Raw genomic sequence first — 19,182 nt, 5'->3', positions numbered from 1 at the left:
CACAAATATATTTTCATTATGAAGGGTGATTTTGTCACTCCCCTTCTTCTTAATACTATTTTTTTTTGTGTCTTATTGGATAATTTATTTTTTGAGAGATAAGAGTGATATATTAAAAAAAAGAGTGATAAAATCAATTTCCTTTATTATTATTGTTTAATTGTAAAAATAATTAGGGTCCCCATCTATGATTTCGCCTAAGACCTCCAAGTACATTGGCCGGCCCTACATCCAAAAGCAAAATGAAAGAACTGGACGGGCAAAAACACCCGCAAAAACACACGGAATTTCAGAAGTCAGAACCAATACAAAAGCTGGCCAAAGAATATTGATAATGAGTGATGAGATGGCTTTGGAATTTGGATAGAGAATCATATACATACATGCTTCTTGACATCTCATTCATTGTTTTGGGAGAAGACTTCCAAAAAAAGACACAGTAAACTTACCCACTTGAAATGGTAGGTTGGCATGTTTTTGTAAACCAGGTAGATGAGTTGTTTTTTTTTTTTTTTTTTGAACATTGGTGGATGGGTTAGACAACATGTTTAATTAAATTAATTCCATAATGCTCGGTAGTCCGAAAAGTGAACCCGAAAAGAGGAATCAGTGGTTCATATTCACTTTGATGTGATCCGAACCACTGATTTCTCTTTTCGAAACATTTTCTGATTCACTTTTCTAGCTATCTAGCATTACTTTGTTTTGAGAACTTTCATTTCCAACCTCGCAGACCACAAAACAGAGTCTTTCAAAAACGGGTCTTCAGACTCGCGAAATTATTTTCAAAACACTAGAATTACTTGAAAGGATAATTCAAGGAGTGACCCAGCACATCTTAACTCCATGTTTGGTGGTAACTCCAAGTTATTTTTTCTAAAAAATTATTTATCAATTTAATCTCCTTACCATTTAATGACAAGACACTAAAGGAAAATGAAAAATAGAACGAGGGCAAAGCGAGCGATCGACAACTAACTAGGTAGTAGTAGTTGATTAGCAAACAAAGTGTCACAAACCCTAAAGTAATTTAGGGTTCTGGAATTCGTCGAGGTACGTATAACATGGCCACTAACATCCGGCCATTTATAAAATAAAAAAAAAAAAAACGTAAAGTAGTTCAAAGTGGTTATAGCTTCTTGAAGCCTTCTTAATTAAGCATTATTTTCATGGACTTTGAAAAGACCTCCTACCTATACGGGGAACCGTGGTACGATAGGCCCAAAAGCAACCGACAAGATGAACGGCTGGGTAGTCGTGGCGGAGGAGTTGTTTAGGTGTTCTGAGAGACTTTTTGGTTTCACCGTGGGTATACCAAAGACCTGGTATTCTTCCTTCACAAAAAAAATGTGACATATGACAAATTGTAAATTTTTTAGGACTTTAACTGTAATTAATCCTCCCCAATTCACTACTGTATTAAGTAGTAGAAGTAATTTTTTCCGCCTCTGTACACAAAAAACTACCTCCGCCCAAATTACTCCTGTGCCTATCGCTGCTAACATCTTTGCTTTCTTCTTTTTTTGAACACACCTCTTTGCTTTCTTCTCATCCAATTATTTTTTTTTTCTTTTTGAATTTTAATTTAAAGGTAAAACATAAATCTTGAGGACAACCATTATAAAAAAAAATAAAAGATCCGTAGCCAAACTTAACGTAGTAAAATTTCCGTTGAAAGCACAAAGATTAAATGATATATATGAGTAAAAATTATGGTATACTATGAGTTTTTTCAACTAAATAATGATCTATCCCTAGTGAGAGAGATGCGTAATAATTATGGTATACTATGATATACTATGAATTTTTTCAACTAAATAATGATCTATCCCTAGTGAGGGAGATGCATAATAATTATGGGATACTATGAGTTTTTCATGTCATAGGTCTTATATAATTGTATGAAATCTTGTTTGCAAAGTAATTAGAACACCAGCCTAAATGATGTTTATTTAATTTTGGAATTTTTTAACATAAAAACTCAAATAATTAGATAATTAGATATTCAGTTGGTTTTGATTTTGGAAAAAAAAATTTCTACAATGAGTTCTATAGTAACATGCATGACTTGTATTTCCGTAATTCATTGATTTTTTAAGATCTTCACACCGGTTCAACCGGATTGAAAATTGGAGCACTTAATTTTTTAATCATATTTTTCCGTTAGTTTCATTAACGGTGTTAACGATTTTACCAATTTGAAACGTAAAACAAACTACAGGGTTTATTTGGTAGCAATTGATACTAGAGAGACGAAATTGAGACAACTGTAAAACTAGAGGGACAACTACAAAAATTTGCCCTTTTTTTTTAATCAAAAGAGTTTTGGGATTTGAATAGGCATTTGCCTTAACTGTTGAGGGCTGTAAATGAGCTGAATTGAGTCAAACCTTAAGTTCAGTTCGGGTTTGTTAAGGTACTAGTCTGGCTCGAGTTTGGCTCGGATTCGATTCGAGCCTGAACAACTTGGCTCAAGTTTGGCTTGTTAAAAGTTTTCAAAGCTCGAGCTCGGCTTAGTTCGGCTCGTTAAACTCAAACAAACCGCGCCAAGCCGAGGCTCGAATGGAGCTCGTCAAGGCTCAGGCTTGGTTTGGCTAGACTCATTAAACTCAACCAAATCCAAACTCTCTCATTGGTCGTATAGAATTTGTGATAAAAATAAGTATTAAATTATATATATAACATTGAAATTTTTTATATTTGTATATAGATCCCTAAAGAATTATTAATTATATTTAACTACAGGTTCATAAGTCTAACCAAGTCGAATACTATAAGGTTCAGGCTCGGCCCATTTATCCAATGAGCCTAACGCTGAGATTTAGATTTGGTTCATTTTGTTGTGCCGAAAACGAAATTGAGAATATAAACAAAACAACAAGCGAAAATCAAGAACACGAGATTTACGTGGTTCCCCAAACTGGGTACGTCCACGGGAGAAGAGCAAAAGGATCCACTATAAACGGAGAGATAACACACAGAGCCGGCTATACCCGTAACTCTCGTTGAAGCATCCAATTACAGATATCTATGGACAAATCTCTGACGGAACCCGATAGGGATACTAAAACCCTAGGTGGAACCCAATAGAGCATAAACCAAAACCCTAATATCTAATCTTCAACATGAGAGACCCCCTGGGGGCCTCTCCAAAGGGATTCACTCAAGAAGTCCAAAACCTAATGAAGAGAATAAGGCTATATTTATAGCCACAGAATCCTTCCTAAAACCAATACTTGCACAAACAAAATTCCTTGCACCCAAAGTCTAAACCAACAAGGAAACAAATCTTTTAGGAAGTCAAATATCTTTTCGACCATCCCAAATTCAAGGCATATCTCCAACACATTTAATAGACAAATCAAACTTGAATGAACCCTTACTGAGCCGAACCTCGAACAGTTCACAAATGACCCATTTTATTTAAAGCCCTAGGGCCCTGTTGGGTAGTGAAATTAATTGGTGGCTAGACAAAGTAGTAGTGAAATTAATTGGTGGCTAGACAAAGTAAAAATTTGCACTTTTATAGCCATTCTGCTTAATAATAATGGAGTACTGAGAATGAATGACGGTGGTTTACGATTAATAGCTAGGCACGAGTCGATCCACAGGTTGCGCAGGAGACACGAACTCAAGTCCTTTCATCATCAAGTTTTTTTTTGGTAATTTAAAACTTCATTAATTAAGCAAACAAACAACCAACAATCCAGAGGGCAACCCCTTACAACCAAACAAAGCAGGAAAGCACCTGCTGAAAACAACTACTCCTACGTAGCCGGCCCAAGAAATTGAAACAAACAAACCAAGCCTATCTAAGGACCAAAAATACTCTCCAATATTCACAGCCAAGATCCTATTCTTATCCAAGGAGATCCTATTCTTTACCCTTCTCCAAGAACAAATACATGCTCTCACTTCCTCCTCAATCTAATACACTATGGGAGTAAGCTCCTGTAATCATTGTACCCTTTCATCTTGGAGAGGGACCCTCGGCCTCAAGTAGTTTTTTTTTTTTGGTAATGCAGGGTGTTCCAGATTAGCTTGCGTGCATCTCGGACTTTTCAATATAGCCGTTTCACACGCTTATGCGTGGGGTGAGGTGGCTCCCAGAGTTGCTGGCAAGAAGAATTGAACCCTGAGACCATACGAGGAAGCAAACCCGTAAGTCTCATACCAAGACCACTTAGCCAATGCCTTGGGGTGGTTAAGTGTTTGTTACATAGCTACACATTTTATTCTCTGCACTTGGGCAGGTTAGAGTATCTCCCACCCATCTTCTTCCATTCCTCCATTTGAGTGTATCAAAATAATAGTAATAGACTTGAATGAAAATGTAATTCTGGAGGATTAGCAACTCCAAATTTTTTAAAAGCTCACTCCAAACTTCATCACATCCCCAAAGAAGGTACTCCTTGTGTGTCTAAAGCATTTCATGTCTTCTGTATTTTTATTTTGTTTGGTAACAAATGTACTGCATTAGAAACTTAAACAGATAACATATATAGTTCTAGCTAGGTAATTTCTTACCGTTGCATTGACTAATAAAAGTTGCAGTTAGAAATGGCAAACAAACAAGCTGTCTTGCTACAAATAGATTGGCTTCCCGAAAAAAAATGTGCTCCACTTCACTCCCGAATCTCTGAAAGACGTGACCAGCAATCAGGAATAATGTTGCTAAGATCATGATTCCCATATAGCTTGACATTCTCAGCGTTTACCCGGACTATTGTGCTAGACCCTTTAGGTTCGAATCCATTTGGTTCTCTGACCCCTCTCTTTTCGGTCTTGCTGATCAGCGTTGGAGAGGTAATAACCTTAAGTTTTCATGCCTTTGACCGCTTTGGTAATATCTTTTTTCTGAAAAGAAACGCGTGGCCGCTAGATTGCTAGGCACCCAAAAAGCCATTGAGAACAACCCGTGTTGTTTTCTTTCCAAGCTTGAGCAATCCTTCACTCGGGAGTACAATCACTTGCTCCGCCTTGAGGAAGATTTTTGGGCTCTTAAATCACGCTTCAATTGGGTAACTGAGGGTGACCGCAATACTAAGTTCTTCCACCCAACCACTGTCTCTCGCCGGCGGAGTAATAAGATTTATGATCTTAAGGATTATGAGGTGGTGTGGCACTACGGGGGAGACATGGTTAAGGGCTTGCTTACTGTTTATTTTGGTAAAGCTGTTCACCACTCAAGATTATAGTGTTTATCTCTACAGCTCTTGCACTTCGCCGTTTCCCAGGCCAGTTAGCTAGTGAGCTGCAAAATAACCTTTGCATTACTCCCTCTTGTACTGAAATCCTCTCTGCCCTTAAAACCTTGGAAAGCTCCCAGTCCGGACGGGTTCCATCCGGCCTTCTTTCAAAAATGTTGGTCATCCGTTGGTGACTCTGTTTCTAAACCTGATTACTCACATTTTTCATGTGGGTCAGATTCCTACGGGCCTTAACAAAACTCTGCTTTGCCTCAACCCTACGATTCATCGCCTCAAGATGTTGATCATCTCCGCCCGATCAGTCTTTGTTCCACTGTTTAGAAATTGGTCACTAATATCTTGCTTCTCCATTTACGCACTTATTCGAATGACCTCATCAGGCCTTTGCAAGCCAGTTTCATCCCGGGTTGAAGGGGTGTGGATACGTCGTCTCAAACTCTGAAACACAAGCAGTCGAGCCAGAACTAATGACTTTGATGAAAAACAGGTTATGGGTTCTCAAACTCTGAAACACAAGCAGTCGAGCCAGAATTAATGACTTTGATGAAAAACAGGTTATGGGTTGAGAACGGGAATTGAACTCTAAGGATATGTTGTCTCCTCACCCATTGTTACATAAAACTAAAGAGAGTTATCGCAGAAAAGAACGTACAACATACAACCCAAATACCCAATCTCACATTATTCAGCCAATTAAACAGCCCCTAGAGTTTTGTTTCTGGTCAGGGCGTAAGAGTTTAGACCTTTGTTTCTGCATTTCCATTTCCAGTAGTAAAATGAAACACTATCCAGTAAAATGAAACACTATCCAGAATGAAACCATGCGCTCAAGTATCAAGAAGTGGAAACTTAAAACCCCTACATTCCATGTCCCAAATGTTCTATACATTTCTAAACGAGAACCGACACCGAACAAGTTTGGGTTACTACCTCCAGCACACTACACTACCCGAGGAGGAAACCGGAAACAAAGAAGAAATAGACATTGGATTAGTACATTCAGGCACCCTTTTCAGGAAACAACAAACAATCTCTCCCACTTCAAATGAGGTCTGTCATAAATCTCAGGAGAAGCAGCAAGAATGAGTCCAGGATCGTGTTAGTCATGGCAAGCCGAAACAGGGTTTGCTCTCAACACGTCCACGCGCCAAAATAGCCATGGTTCACTGTAAACCACCAGGCTGGCCCGTCGCAGGAAAGCCGAAACAGGGTTTGCTCTCAACACGTCCACACACCAAAATAGCAGTGGTTCACTGTAAACCACAAGGCTGGCCCGTCGCAGGAATGGAGGTTCCTTGGTGGAAAGACTGGTGGACCATCATATTGCCATTCTCAATAGCGTTGCCAGATGCTACTGCGTTGTTCTTAATGGTCTGCTCTAGAAGGTGAACAAGAGACACGAAGATCTCCATCCTTGTGACATCCCTGTTAGCCTGTATACAGAAACAAATCTTAAGAATTTGTAAAAAGAGGATAATGGTATGCAAAACAAGGAGTAAATCTTCGAGGTTTAACATATACTTGAATAGAAGAACTAAACCCCCAAGTATTTTGGAATTAAATACTCTCTACAAAAACCACAATGGAACCATTCTGTACAAAAAAACTATATTCGTAGAGAATAACTGCTTCCCATGGGTCCATAAAAATGCAATGGGTATGTTCTGGTTGGAGGGTCTTGAGTCTTCAATATAGGTCTCACAAATCAGTGAACTGAAATGGAATAGTCAAAGGGCATGCAAGGACAGGTAGAAGGTGGGAATATAATCGCCTATTACACAGGTAAAATAATGAATATGTTCTTGCAACATTAAAGGGCCAGCTCTACCTCCTACTAGAGTGATCCATACTGAGCAACTCTAGCAAGGAGCATGACATTTGTCCTATCAGAAGCATAAATAACACATAAAATTCAAAAAAGAAAGAACTTTATGTGATAGGTGCTACCTCAACTGCAAAGCGCGCCCAGATCTTGTCATTCCGAGTTTCCATCACCCCCTTGAGGATGGTTAATCCCAATCCTCTTATGATATCAGCTATTTCCAGAAATAGACCACGTTCTTCACAAAGCATCTGTCAGAAGAACATAGAAAGTGGGATACGAAAATAGATACAGAAAGGTCGAGCACAAGACGTAAGAGTTGTGCTTAGTCAGCAAATAAAGGCGCAAGGGTAAGGCTTCAATTTTGGAATAAAAAGGATGGTAGTCAATACCTCCACAAGCATTTGACGAGGTCGATTCAGATCCTCAACTATGATAGGACAGACCATAGATTGTGATCCAACTTCATATGCCCATGTCCTTCCTCCTTCAAGGTTATCTTTCATTAGTAGCCCACCATCTGTATTGATAATCTGCAATTTGACGTTACTAGTAAGACCATAATAAGAAATCGACAAATCATTCTTTTGTTCACTCACTTTCTTTAGTTGCAGTTCTGAAATATTGTATAGACAATTAATACAGTTAATAAGCTTGTACACTATTTCTATCACTGATTTAGACCACACACATTCCTCTTTCCATATCAACATTCCCATGTTCGACATTTCAATGTCTAATGCATGATGAAGATTTCCAAAAGGTGAGAACCAATTCCAATGTAGTCAAATCCAAAAGGAAATTGTAAATAATAGCACTGCAGTAAAAACAGGTACTCTCTGCACCTTGGACTCTCCAGCTTGTTTAAGCTTGTCAGCATGCTTTGTAACACTTTGCAAGAAAAGCATATGCTTAATTGTACGCTCCAGCAGCGCATCAATGCTACACTGTTAATCATAAGAGTTCAGATAAGTGCCTAATATCTCAAAATTTAATACTTAAGAAAAATTACGTGAAAAAACTTGAGGTGCTTAAGAGAAAAGAAATCACCTTGGCCCCATTAGGTACAATTTCCCTCAACTCTTTCATACGATCTTGAATCATCTGGCGATCTTTTGGCCTGGGTCTAGGGTTTTCTCCAGGTTTAAGCCTTTTGCGATTTGATTTGCTGACCTCATCAGGCCTCTTAGAATATGAACCGGAAGTGCTACTATTGTGTTTCATACTATGAGCCTGTTCAGCCCATGAACTCATTTGCGATCCACATACCGAACTGGTACGGGAGTAATTGCCTGTATCTTCCTTGCTGCACTCAGACTTAAAAGAACATGACCCTACTGCAGCTAATTTTGCCAGAGACTTGGGAAGCCCAGATAAATTTCCTTGCATCTGATCAGGCACATTAATTCGTCCATAGGAGGGAGAAAGATTAGGAACAGAAGAGCTACTGATCTTTGTAAGTACGGTTTTGCAAGAATCATTGTCATCTGAGCTCTGCTTGACAGCAGTAGGGACCCTTCCTACGACAGCATCCAATAGATGGTCGGTACCAGTCGCACCAAAAATACCACTATATAATTCAGAATCTGCATCCTCAAGATTTGAGGATGCATAATTGTTCTTATTCAATGGTTTTGTGATTGAATCTGGCCCCCCATCAAGAAAGCTATTCCAGCTGTCATTGAATAGTTTGTTCTTGAAATCCACTCCCAGAATATCAAACAGGTCATCCCCTGACTGAGGTTTGTCCTCACTTTTAGCAGCTTTTGACTTTGAATTCTGATTTCCATAGTCATGCCTTTGGCTATCAAGGTCGGAGCAGGAAATGATCTCGCTTAAATTTGTACGTCTGTCCAGATGGACCGATGGGATGTCAAGGGATTGAAATACATCATTCGCCATATGTTCATTTCTCTGACCAACTTCGATTTGCGAACACTTGTCTTTTTTAGATTGGTCTCTGAAGTCAGAATTCCCCAAAAGCAAGTGATTGGCCGTGAAATGATCTGTCAGATCAGACGCTGATACCTCTGTGTTAGATGAACCGGCATTGAGCCCACTCACAGCTGGAAGAGAACACGAGTTTACCATTGATTTATAATTACTATTACTAGCTTGTCTATGCAACTGAACTTCACTAGAACCTAATCCTCCATTTGTTCTCAGTTGAGACATCGTAATGCCACCTGATGTGGTTAAACTGTTGTTAGCCTGATCCTTCATAAAATCAGAAAAGATCTGCTCTTCCATTATTCCTAAATTGCTATAATTTGCAGACATTGGATTAACATGAAATTGTTCATTGAATCCAGACCTAAGGTTGTAGGGAGAAGATGCTGGATTCAGCCATAGCTCTGGGTTCAACTGGATCACTTCAGCTTCTGTTTGCTCACAGTCAAATTGGCTACTGAAAGGAAAACTTGGTTTCATAACTGGAGTTACATTTGGCTGGCAGACATTATTCGGTGGTTGGACACCATTTGATGCCATTTCAGGCCTTTGAAATGATGAAGCACCAATTACAGAATTAGAAGGGTGACCAACAAGCTCCAAAACCTGAGATGGAACACTATGCTGGTTGCAGCTGTCAGTAACAGAAGGAACAGAATCTTTCACCATGTGGTTCCCAGCTGGAGTAGTAAATACAGGTCTTCTGGGAAAAGCAGGTAACCCAATCCTCGGAGCTGGTTCTTTTGATGTGTAATAGTCGGATAATAGAGCACCAGATACACATCCTAGTTGAAAGATTAAATTCTTCGCATCATTCAGAAATGTCATGTTCTCCATAATCTGAGAAAGCAAAGATGGCCAAAAATTTGAGTAATCTTGAAAACTTTTGTAACTTCTTTAGCATCTTATTTCACCATTGGTAGACGGAAATTATAACACGATAAAACAATGACTTCGCGTAACTTCTTTAGCATCTTATTTCACCATTGGTAGACGGAAATTATAACACGATAAAACAATGACTTCGCACAGAAAGGAGAATTTCCCCATTGTTATGGAAAATCACAATGGCCATACACAAGTGATGAAAGGCCTACCGCCTATGTTTAGCAGAGCTAGTGAAAAAGTTAAATCAAACATCCTGATGCCACTAAAATGACAATGAAGCAGTCACCTCACAAGATATGCGTGGAGGATATATAAACTTCATTTAAATGCAGCATTTGAGCAAAAGAATTTCTACCCAAAAACAAAAATACAGACAAAAAAAGAAAGAAATGACTTACATCCAAGGATGAACCAAGTTGAACAACACCATGACCAAGGACGGGAATTACTGCAACTGTCTGCAAACCAAGCACAAGTTCAGTAACAGACCAGCAGAAAAAGGCACATAAGATAACTTAAGGGTTAGAAGGGGTCATACCCTTATCCCAGCTGAAAATTGGTGGCACACTTCAGTTTGAACCTAAGAGAAGCCACAAAAACATGTCAGATTAATTTCCAGATACTGCTCTTTCTTGTTAACAAACAATCCTCTACACTTGCAAAATAGATTGCACCACCTTACATTACAAAAATAGTAATCTAAAGAGTTCTCCATTTCAGTCTTTATAATCATTTTGCTTTACCTCTCCACGTGTATAATCCAGCTAGACTCAGTAGATACAACAGGAAAAACTGAATAAGTTAATAAACCTAGAATTCTAAATGCTGAAGCAATTAAAGATAAGTCAGTTGAAGCGTTTCTGGTCATTTACTAACTTGAAGGTTAATAAACCTAGGATTCTTAGCTAGGACAAAAATGTACAATGCATAGACCCAATCATCGAGAGGGAATTGGAAGACATCTTCATTTACAGCTTTGAACATACATTTTAACTAGCCATTCTGTAATATACCTCTGATGGATGGGTTTCTCCAGCGTAGTTCTCCGACAGAATCCATAAATGGTTACCAGTAAATGCAGCTCGCCCAACTAGCCTGTCAAAAGTATTGCAAATAACAATCAAAACTACGGCATCTTAGGTTCTGTCATCTGATACACAAACATGACATTAAAAAGTTATGACATTAAAGCAAACAAAAAAGAATGAAATACAGTCATACCCCTGTCCTAGAACTTTAACTCGGTTATCCGACATCATTTTGTTTATGAGTGAAGAGACTTTGTCCTCTGCTCGAACGCCAACCTGAGATTTTTTAGCTGCAACCGTAACCCAGCGCCCTTCCCACTCTTCAAAAGCCAGTTCTGAGCCCTGAATCCCAGAATTGTGCGGAAGAATTGAAGATGACAAAGATTCATAATAGCATTCTTCCCAAATTAAAAGCCTGACAAGAGGAAATCGTTAAATCCAGTGAAACATGATATCAAATGCAAAAGTATCTGTCAAGAATCAATGCTAAACAGTGAAATTCAGTAATCAAAAGCAACGGATCTGCAATTCATAAAAATCTTTTCGGTAGGCCAGTAGGGTAAGAACATCAGTACATCGGTTAGGGCTAAGCCTTGGCTTCATCTGCAGAGAATCATGTTTGGATATAACAAGAGAGAAACAATTCCTTGACCAGGGGGAAAATAAGGGCATACAATACCAAACAAGCAAAAGAAATTCAGAACCACTAATCTATGTACAGGGAAAGTAATTTAACAATAGGGAAGGGGTACAGCAAAAGAGTTCCTCAAACCACAACAAATCTGCTTTTTTCTCACTAGGATTCTCCAAGACAAAGCAGAACCATCCACACATTACACTCCAAAAACAGGAAATAAAGTCACCAGATTATACAAAGCATAAAGATACAGCAAAACCAAATAAAGCCATAACAAATCAAATCATATCTTAGAAACTTATCAAATCCCTGAAACTCCGACGCATATCCCTTGACAAGAACAATTACAGTAAAAATACCCATATCGTGTCCGATACCGCCCGTTTGGTTAAAGAGAAGTTACAAGGCAAATGATCCTTAACCACTTACCCGAGCCAAATCCAACACTGTTTCCTAGTTGAGTAAAGTTCACGGCTTGGAAAACTAGATAACGAAAGTAGAATTTTTAACTTAAAAGAATACAAATTGAAAGGCATCTACACTAGCTTTTCAACAGATTTTTTAGCTTTCTGAATTATTAGTATAATTCTTTTTGCCTATAAGCCAAAAGAAGATTACACGAGAGACCCAAAAAAAATAATCATAAGAGCACTTTCTAAATCGCAACAAACACAACCTTAAGACCATAAGGCTCCGACTATTTACTTTTCTAACCTTCCCTTCATTTTCTTGGTAACCAAACAGAAACCTGCCCTAAATTCTAAGACGAAAAGAATCACAGATTTGTAGCAAACGGGGGGGGGGGAAAAAAAATGCAAGCACAAAATTTCATTGTCCCCCCCTTCCTCCATATTCATAGGAACTGAACAAAGAAAAATATGACGTCAAACACCAGATTGCCATTTTCCTCCATTTTCTCAGCAACCAAACAGAGAATAACACACCCAAACATGCTGCACTTACACAGATCAGAATAATAATAACAAAAAAATGCGAGCACAAAATTCTATTGTCTATTTGTCTCCCCCTCTCCTCCATATTTGTAGGCGCTAAACTAAGAAAAATACGAAAATGTTAGGATCCAGGAAAAATTTCCCCAAAAATGCCCTTTCCCCAAAAATGCCCGGAAAAATGAAATTAATATCGAGATTCACTTTGATGCGTATGACCCAAACATGAAAGTGAATCTGAACCATTAATTTCTCGTTCCCAGACATTTTCGGGAAACTTTTCTTGTATCCTAACATTGCTCAAGAAAAATATGAAGTCAAACATAAATTCCCCACAACAAGAAATCCTTTCTACCAAGAAATCTCTGTACCCATGTGTTTTGGGTCGTTAGATTGTGCAAGAATCTTTTCACTTTCTCTAATTTTTATGCGATCCAACGGTCGGAAATTCCTTGGTACAGAGCTACAGAGGAATGAAATGAAAAGGAAGATGGGGGAGATGGGACATACTTAGGGTTTTGGCAACCGAACTTCCAGAAAACAGCATAAGACCACCGATTAACGCCACAAAGAGTCTTCAACGCTTCTTTCAGAAGATACCCCATGGCTCAAAACCTCGAATGCAACAGTGAACAATGCTTTTAAAGGTATAAAAGTAGTATAGGCCTCGGATTTTTTCTCTCAGGTCTAACTACCACGGCACGACCCCCGTCCCGCCTGTTTGGTCCTGAGCCCCCCGCTCCTCTTCCTCTCCGGATCCAAGTTCCCCCAGATCATCCTCCGGCAGCACATTCTTGAGAGAGGTAGAGAGAGAAACATGGAAGGAGAAGGTACTGTAGAGAGAGAGAGAGAGAGAGAGCGCGCGCTGCGGAGAAGGACCTACACTATGCCGCAGGCAATGAGCTCGTAGTTGGAAATGATTTTCACCATTTTTGGGTGTAGAAATAGATGTGTGTGGGGGGTGTGGGTGAGAGAGAGAGTAGTGAGATTCAGGGGTTGTGTGATGCTGTCTGTGTCTGTCTGTCTGTGAAAGGGAGGGATTGGGTGGTGATGTTGTTGTCTTCTCTCTCTCTCTCTCTCTGTAGTGCTCTGTTTTCTGCTCTCCTCTCTTCTACCCTTTCTGGTGAGTATTGAGATTCTCTTCAGATATGGAGAGGGACTGTGCTAAAATGCGCCACCATTTAATCAGCAAAGGGTCAGGGGTTCGAGAAACAGCCTTGGTTTTTGGGAGAATTTACGGCTGCGCCACCCGATGTTCTTTTGTCGGTTTTTGAAGGCGGCCTTTTCTAAAAAGAAAGGGAGAGGGGTTATGATTGATCGGTAGGGACTCGGACCTGGTCGTACAAGACTCGGGTTTTTATTTCATTTCATTTCATTCAAAAGCCCGAAACCAAAGATTTCATTGCAATAAACAAGATTAAAATAAAGAAAATGATTTTACCATCTTTTTTTTGTTACCGTCACTCTCCTGCAAGTGTATTTTTGCACCATTTAAAAAACCGAAACTAAAGATTTCAATGCAATAAACAAGAACAACTATCAAAATCTAATACACAAGTCAGTAAAAAAAAAGTATTACTACAGGCTAACAAGCTCTCAAGCGTACTGTCGAAGCAAACCAACATTATATGCCGACAATTTAGTAGTAGAGTATCTAAAGGAAAACCCAACTCAAACCATAAGCATGAATAACACAAATGAAGTTATCGATAAATCCCACGGATCTGTCATTTGAAAGCGTCGCCAACGACTATAGTGCGAGAAAACACCAACTAAGTCAACGAGCCCTCGCTACCACGAGCGATGGACGCCACTCTAGGACAAGCCCCCCGTCATCACCTACGGGATCTGGACGCGGGAAAACAAACGCCGCCAACCCACGAGTCCACGGCGAGCACAATAGCAATTCTTGAGTGATTTTACTATTTTTTCCTGATTGTTAATCAACTTACCGTAAAAGCATTTGTAGAAGTTTGATTTTTTATTGGGACAATATAGGAAATCACTTTTGTGATACTGCTTCAAAAAATTCTTTATACTAGTTGGTGTTCTCCTTTTCTATATTATAGCATAATAGATGAGTTTTTTCTTTCCCTCTCGAGAATTTTTCAGTGCCCCTATGTCATCGCGACGTGATGCCCTATTTTCTTTCTTCACCACACATTGTAATAGAGCCCAAAAAGAGATTAGCGCACGATGTGGTCCTAAGGGGCACTGCATAAGCTATCCTATAGTTACAAGGCCTAGATCAAGTAGTTTTTGCCACATATAACAAACCCCCCATACCAACATGGCAATGTCACGACACGACAAATTGAAAAATTAAGTAGAATAAATACGAATTAAATTTGCGTAACTTGAAAATAACACAAACATAGTTTAATTATTTGTTTAAACACATGAAACGAGTTGAACACGACACGACACCCTTTTGTTCTAATTGAAGGTTCTTTTTCATTAGTTTAGGCCTAGTCTTGTAATTTATCATTTATATTGAGACTTAGCGGTGTCATCCCAACCAAGATACACTTTTAAGCAGGTTGACTTAGGCCCTATTCCGCTAAGTACTTATTTTCTGTTTCACGAGACATGCATTCTCTTATAATACATCACATTTAATTCAAAAAATAAGTACTTATTGAACACACCTTAGTGTAAAATGTAGTATTTTGACACAAACTCAAAAATTGAGAATACAAAATTTGAAATGACACGGCTTAAGCACGATACCTCACGACATGATGCTCATCCCTAAGAATATGTCGTCAACAAGACATTAGTATTTCATGATTTCGCCAATTAAAGTTGGGATCCTAATGATGTCATCTAGCCTTTTCATAAATTTTTCTGAAATTGCAGTGAAATTATGTTGAAACATATTACGATGAAAATTACACCCTGAGCAAAATTTTTGGGAACCAGGCAAAAAATATATATGAACCAAAGCTCCTTTAACATGGTGTCAATTTTTGAACAGTAGCAACCTTCACCATCACCATCCACTCCGTACTTTCGGTGTTTTAGACTAATTTTTCAAGTGTAACTTTTAAGCCTTTCAAAAGAAAATTTCGAGATGTTAATCGTAGTGCCTATGAGCCATTCATAAGTAGTCAACTATCAAATTCCAACAAAATATATAATGAAATGGTGCTCTATGCGCTATTGATGAGTTATAGTCGCGGCTAAAAGTTTACAAAACCATCTTTGCTAACTACTGATTTTGATAGCTGATTTTGACAAAATCAAATCGATCACACTAGCGACAAAACCAGCCAACTTATCATTCCTTTCCAAAGTTTTCCCAGCAAAATATGGGATATTCCCAACAAGCCCCTAAATGATTTCAAATAGTAACAAATGTATGGTAAAAACTCATAAGTGCATGACGGGACGAGTATAAGATGATATCTAAAGAAGCATTGAATAAGTTCTCAAGCAAATAAGTTGGGGGTTTCTACACTAAGTTCACATTTTGCAAAAGCACTGAATAAATTTGAGTCATATTGAAGAGCTAGACTTGCAGGAAAAAAAAATTCATGTTAAAAATCCTATAATCAAACTCTCCTACTGTGTGAATGTATGAGTATAAGATTGTCCAACTAAATATAGGCTTTATAACTACGTTGCCAAGATAATTGTCTTCGAATGCATTCCATGTGTCTGCCCTACAGTCCTAAAGAAAGCGCTCACTGTAAATTTGTACTCCGATATATTAAGTGAAACACAATGAATTGGACAATTATAGAGACAATTTATTTTCTCAAGATAAGTGGATTTAGATTATGTAATTAACCACATTCGAGTAATACATTCTTCTATATCGACGATTATAAATAAAAGTCTTTCAAATTGAACAAGTCCGATTATTTACGCAAGACAAACTTGGGAGGGGTCTAAAATGAAAAATTGCAAAATCCCATGGCCTGTTGGGATAAATCCAATTGTAGAGTGAAGGGGTGTTTCCGTAATGACGTCATCTGCGAAGGGCCCTTTCGCTTTTTGGGCAATTTACGGGAGCGAGTGGCAGCGTTGCAGCTTTGGTCATGTGCGTCGGGACCACAGAGATAACTGTGCACGAACCTTCTAAAGGTGACACGTGTTATATCCTGACCCACTCTCCCATATTTTTATTTCCCTTTGCCGTTGGTGTTGAAAATGACCTGTATTTCGAATTTATTTTCCTCTTTTATTTTTGGGACTACGAGTGTTTTGGCTAAATAAGCTGTTTGGCTTATTTTTTGACTATATTCAATTTTTTTTCACACTTTTTAGTTTCTTGAATTTTCATGAATTATTGATTTATTTTGACGATAGAAATTGAAAAAGTAAAAAATTATTAATAAAAGTTAATTTTTTTGAATAAATACAAAAAAATCAGCCAAAAAATCATTTAAAAAAATTTTAGATTGGATCACAAATTTTTCACTTAATTAAATGACCACAATCTTTCTGTATTTCGAATTTATTTTTGGACTATGGGTGTTTTGGCTACATGGCTTGTTATTTGTTTATACTCAATTTTTTTTCTCATTTGTTATTTTCTCAAATTTTTATGAATCATTGATTCATCTTAACGGTAGAAATTAAAAAAGTAAAAATTACTATCAAAACTTAATTTTTCTGAACAAATACAAAAATCAGCCAAAGAGCGAGATTTTTTTGGCTTTATTCACAAAAAAAATTGAGATTGGATCACAAATTTCTCACTTAAATGATGGGAATTTTTGAGGCTTAGAATTCATCAAGAACGTTTAACACGCCAATTTCATATTTATTACATATCATTTTTTTGAACAATATCGGTTAATATTCAATAAATATAATTTTTCGACGTGAATAATGTTCTCAAAAGTTCTAAAATTAAACAGCTTTGAAAGTGGGCTCAGAAAGAGTCCACAATAGGCCGAACAGAATGGTCCAAAATCATTTCTTTAGTTCTGAATTCTGATAATTTATTAGAGAGGTAATCATTAGGGGACTAGGAGCTGATTCTCCTCTTTATAAACCGTGAGACTAGTAGATTATAAAAACCGATGAAATAGTATTTCACCAGATGAATGATGGGGAAACAATAAAATACATACTCCTAGGGAATTAATTTTGAAGTAGGGCTAATTTTTAGAAAATGTCTACAATGATTATCTCTGCTTCAAGCCTAGCAAATAGGAGTAATCGTATTTAAAGGATGTACTATTTTATAGTATTACTTTTATCAATTTCATCCATACTTAGCCATCTTATTGCGTTGCCAAGTGACTTTTGGCCCAACAACACAAATGACACACATAGATGTCAATAGAATTGTATAAATGATGTCAAGAGTTCAACTTCTAGCTTTTCCGCGGAACTAATCTAACAATACTAACAGTCACCGATAAGAAGAAAAAACCCCTTCTTCTTTCGTTTGTCTTATTTTGCTTTTGTCTTTTTTAAGGAAAATTCCATTCGATTGAGAACAACTTGTGCGCCCTATAATCCTTGATTTCGATTCTTCCGCCGCTAGTTCAGGGATCGTCTAGCCTCCTTGCCCTACCCTGCACAGTGAACGCACAACTAAGACCTAGCCGGGGTTGCCCAGCAAAGCCCTCCAGCGAGAGGATCAAAATGTGCAGAGAATGAAGCCAAAGACTAGGGTTTAGGTCTATTGAAGTTTGTACCTCTTAGGTTTGTGATCCTTGAGTATTTATAGTCTCCTTAGCTTGCTCTCCAAGTATCGGCACATGCCCTGTACGAGCTAGGTGACATCATTGTGATGTCATAGAATAGATCTAGTAACCGTTTTGGTGTGAGCTGGCACCTCCCATGTGCGCTCATCATTATCTAGCGTAATTGTTTTTAGTCACGTGAGAGAGCACGCGACTCAGCGGGTGGCCAAGCCCCGCACCTGGCCGAGCCCAGTGATCGCCCTGAACGAAGAACCTTCCAACGGACCCTATTTTCTCGCAGGTCGCTGAGCGCAGATGACACACTTCTGGAGTCAGGCATAAGGTGGGTGCCACGTTGGTGGCTGATAGGCCTCGGTTCAAAGCCGAGCCCTGGCGCAAGTACGTGCACGGTAATCGAACGCGGACAGCTATGTTTGGCCGACTACACAACTTAATATTTAATTAGACAATCAAATAAATTAAAAGAGCTTGTCTAGATAGCACGTTAATGTAATTTTTTTTCAGCACTAAAACATGGTTTGAATACTGGAGTATTAGAATGGGGGAAAAAAATTACGATAAGAATGGAAGCATTGCAAATGTCGAACCGCTTTTCCACGACCTTTTCTTAAATTAATTAATGTTAGGGAGAGTTTCAATTTAGCTTTTGATGGCATTCAACATCGCATGCGCAAGTCTATTTTTAGAACAATCGCATATGCGATATTGTGATTGTGTAACTAAATCCATGGGGCACTCTGGACCCAGCAATCTCTCCTTTACAATGACACTTCCGAGATTCGAACCCATGACTTTCCCGCTTTAATACCATTTGTTGGACCGATTTTTCACCATTTCTCCTATAACCAACTAGTGTTAGGGAAGATTCCAATGCAGTATTCTATAACATTTGACGTTGTACTTGGAAGTCTATTTTTAAAACTGTAGTAGGAAGAGAGATAGTGTAACCAAATCTATAGGCCACTCTGGCCCCGCAACAAGAATCCTTGTCAATCATCATTAGATGATAATGTTAAAAAATGGGTTTGAAG

At 38.4% G+C, this 19,182-nt stretch overlaps 1 protein-coding gene and 1 long non-coding RNA gene across 2 annotated transcripts; one reads left to right on the top strand and one right to left on the bottom strand.

Moving 5' to 3' along the window:
• The first annotated feature begins 4,559 nt into the window (after positions 1 to 4,559).
• LOC131322305 (uncharacterized) lies at positions 4,560 to 6,313 on the top strand. The gene is made up of 2 exons (XR_009198806.1): positions 4,560 to 5,697; positions 5,765 to 6,313. It is a non-coding gene; the product is annotated as an uncharacterized LOC131322305 (long non-coding RNA).
• On the bottom strand, positions 6,053 to 13,630 carry LOC131322298 (transcription factor LHW). The gene is made up of 10 exons (XM_058353570.1): positions 12,996 to 13,630; positions 11,092 to 11,313; positions 10,884 to 10,965; positions 10,409 to 10,450; positions 10,269 to 10,328; positions 8,083 to 9,822; positions 7,878 to 7,979; positions 7,425 to 7,565; positions 7,158 to 7,283; positions 6,053 to 6,643 (listed from the first exon to the last, which is right to left on the bottom strand). The coding sequence occupies exons 1-10, from the start codon at positions 13,088 to 13,090 to the stop codon at positions 6,461 to 6,463; spliced, it is 2,793 nt and encodes a 930-aa protein (XP_058209553.1). The 5' UTR covers positions 13,091 to 13,630; the 3' UTR covers positions 6,053 to 6,460.
• Positions 13,631 to 19,182: the final 5,552 nt, after the last annotated feature.

The sequence above is a fragment of the Rhododendron vialii genome, chromosome 1a, assembly GCF_030253575.1.
Source record: "Rhododendron vialii isolate Sample 1 chromosome 1a, ASM3025357v1".
NCBI classification, from domain to species: domain Eukaryota; kingdom Viridiplantae; phylum Streptophyta; class Magnoliopsida; order Ericales; family Ericaceae; genus Rhododendron; species Rhododendron vialii.
This window is presented reverse-complemented; position numbering and strand designations above follow the sequence as displayed.

Excerpts from the sequence above, each read along its gene's own strand:
- LOC131322298 (XM_058353570.1), bottom strand. The coding sequence starts at position 13,090 with ATGGGGTATCTTCTGAAAGAAGCGTTGAAGACTCTTTGTGGCGTTAAT. Across the intron at positions 10,451-10,883 it reads GAGAAACCCATCCATCAGAG|GTTCAAACTGAAGTGTGCCA; the intron begins GTATATTACAGA and ends GGCTTCTCTTAG. Across the intron at positions 7,980-8,082 it reads TTGTACCTAATGGGGCCAAG|TGTAGCATTGATGCGCTGCT; the intron begins GTGATTTCTTTT and ends TATGATTAACAG.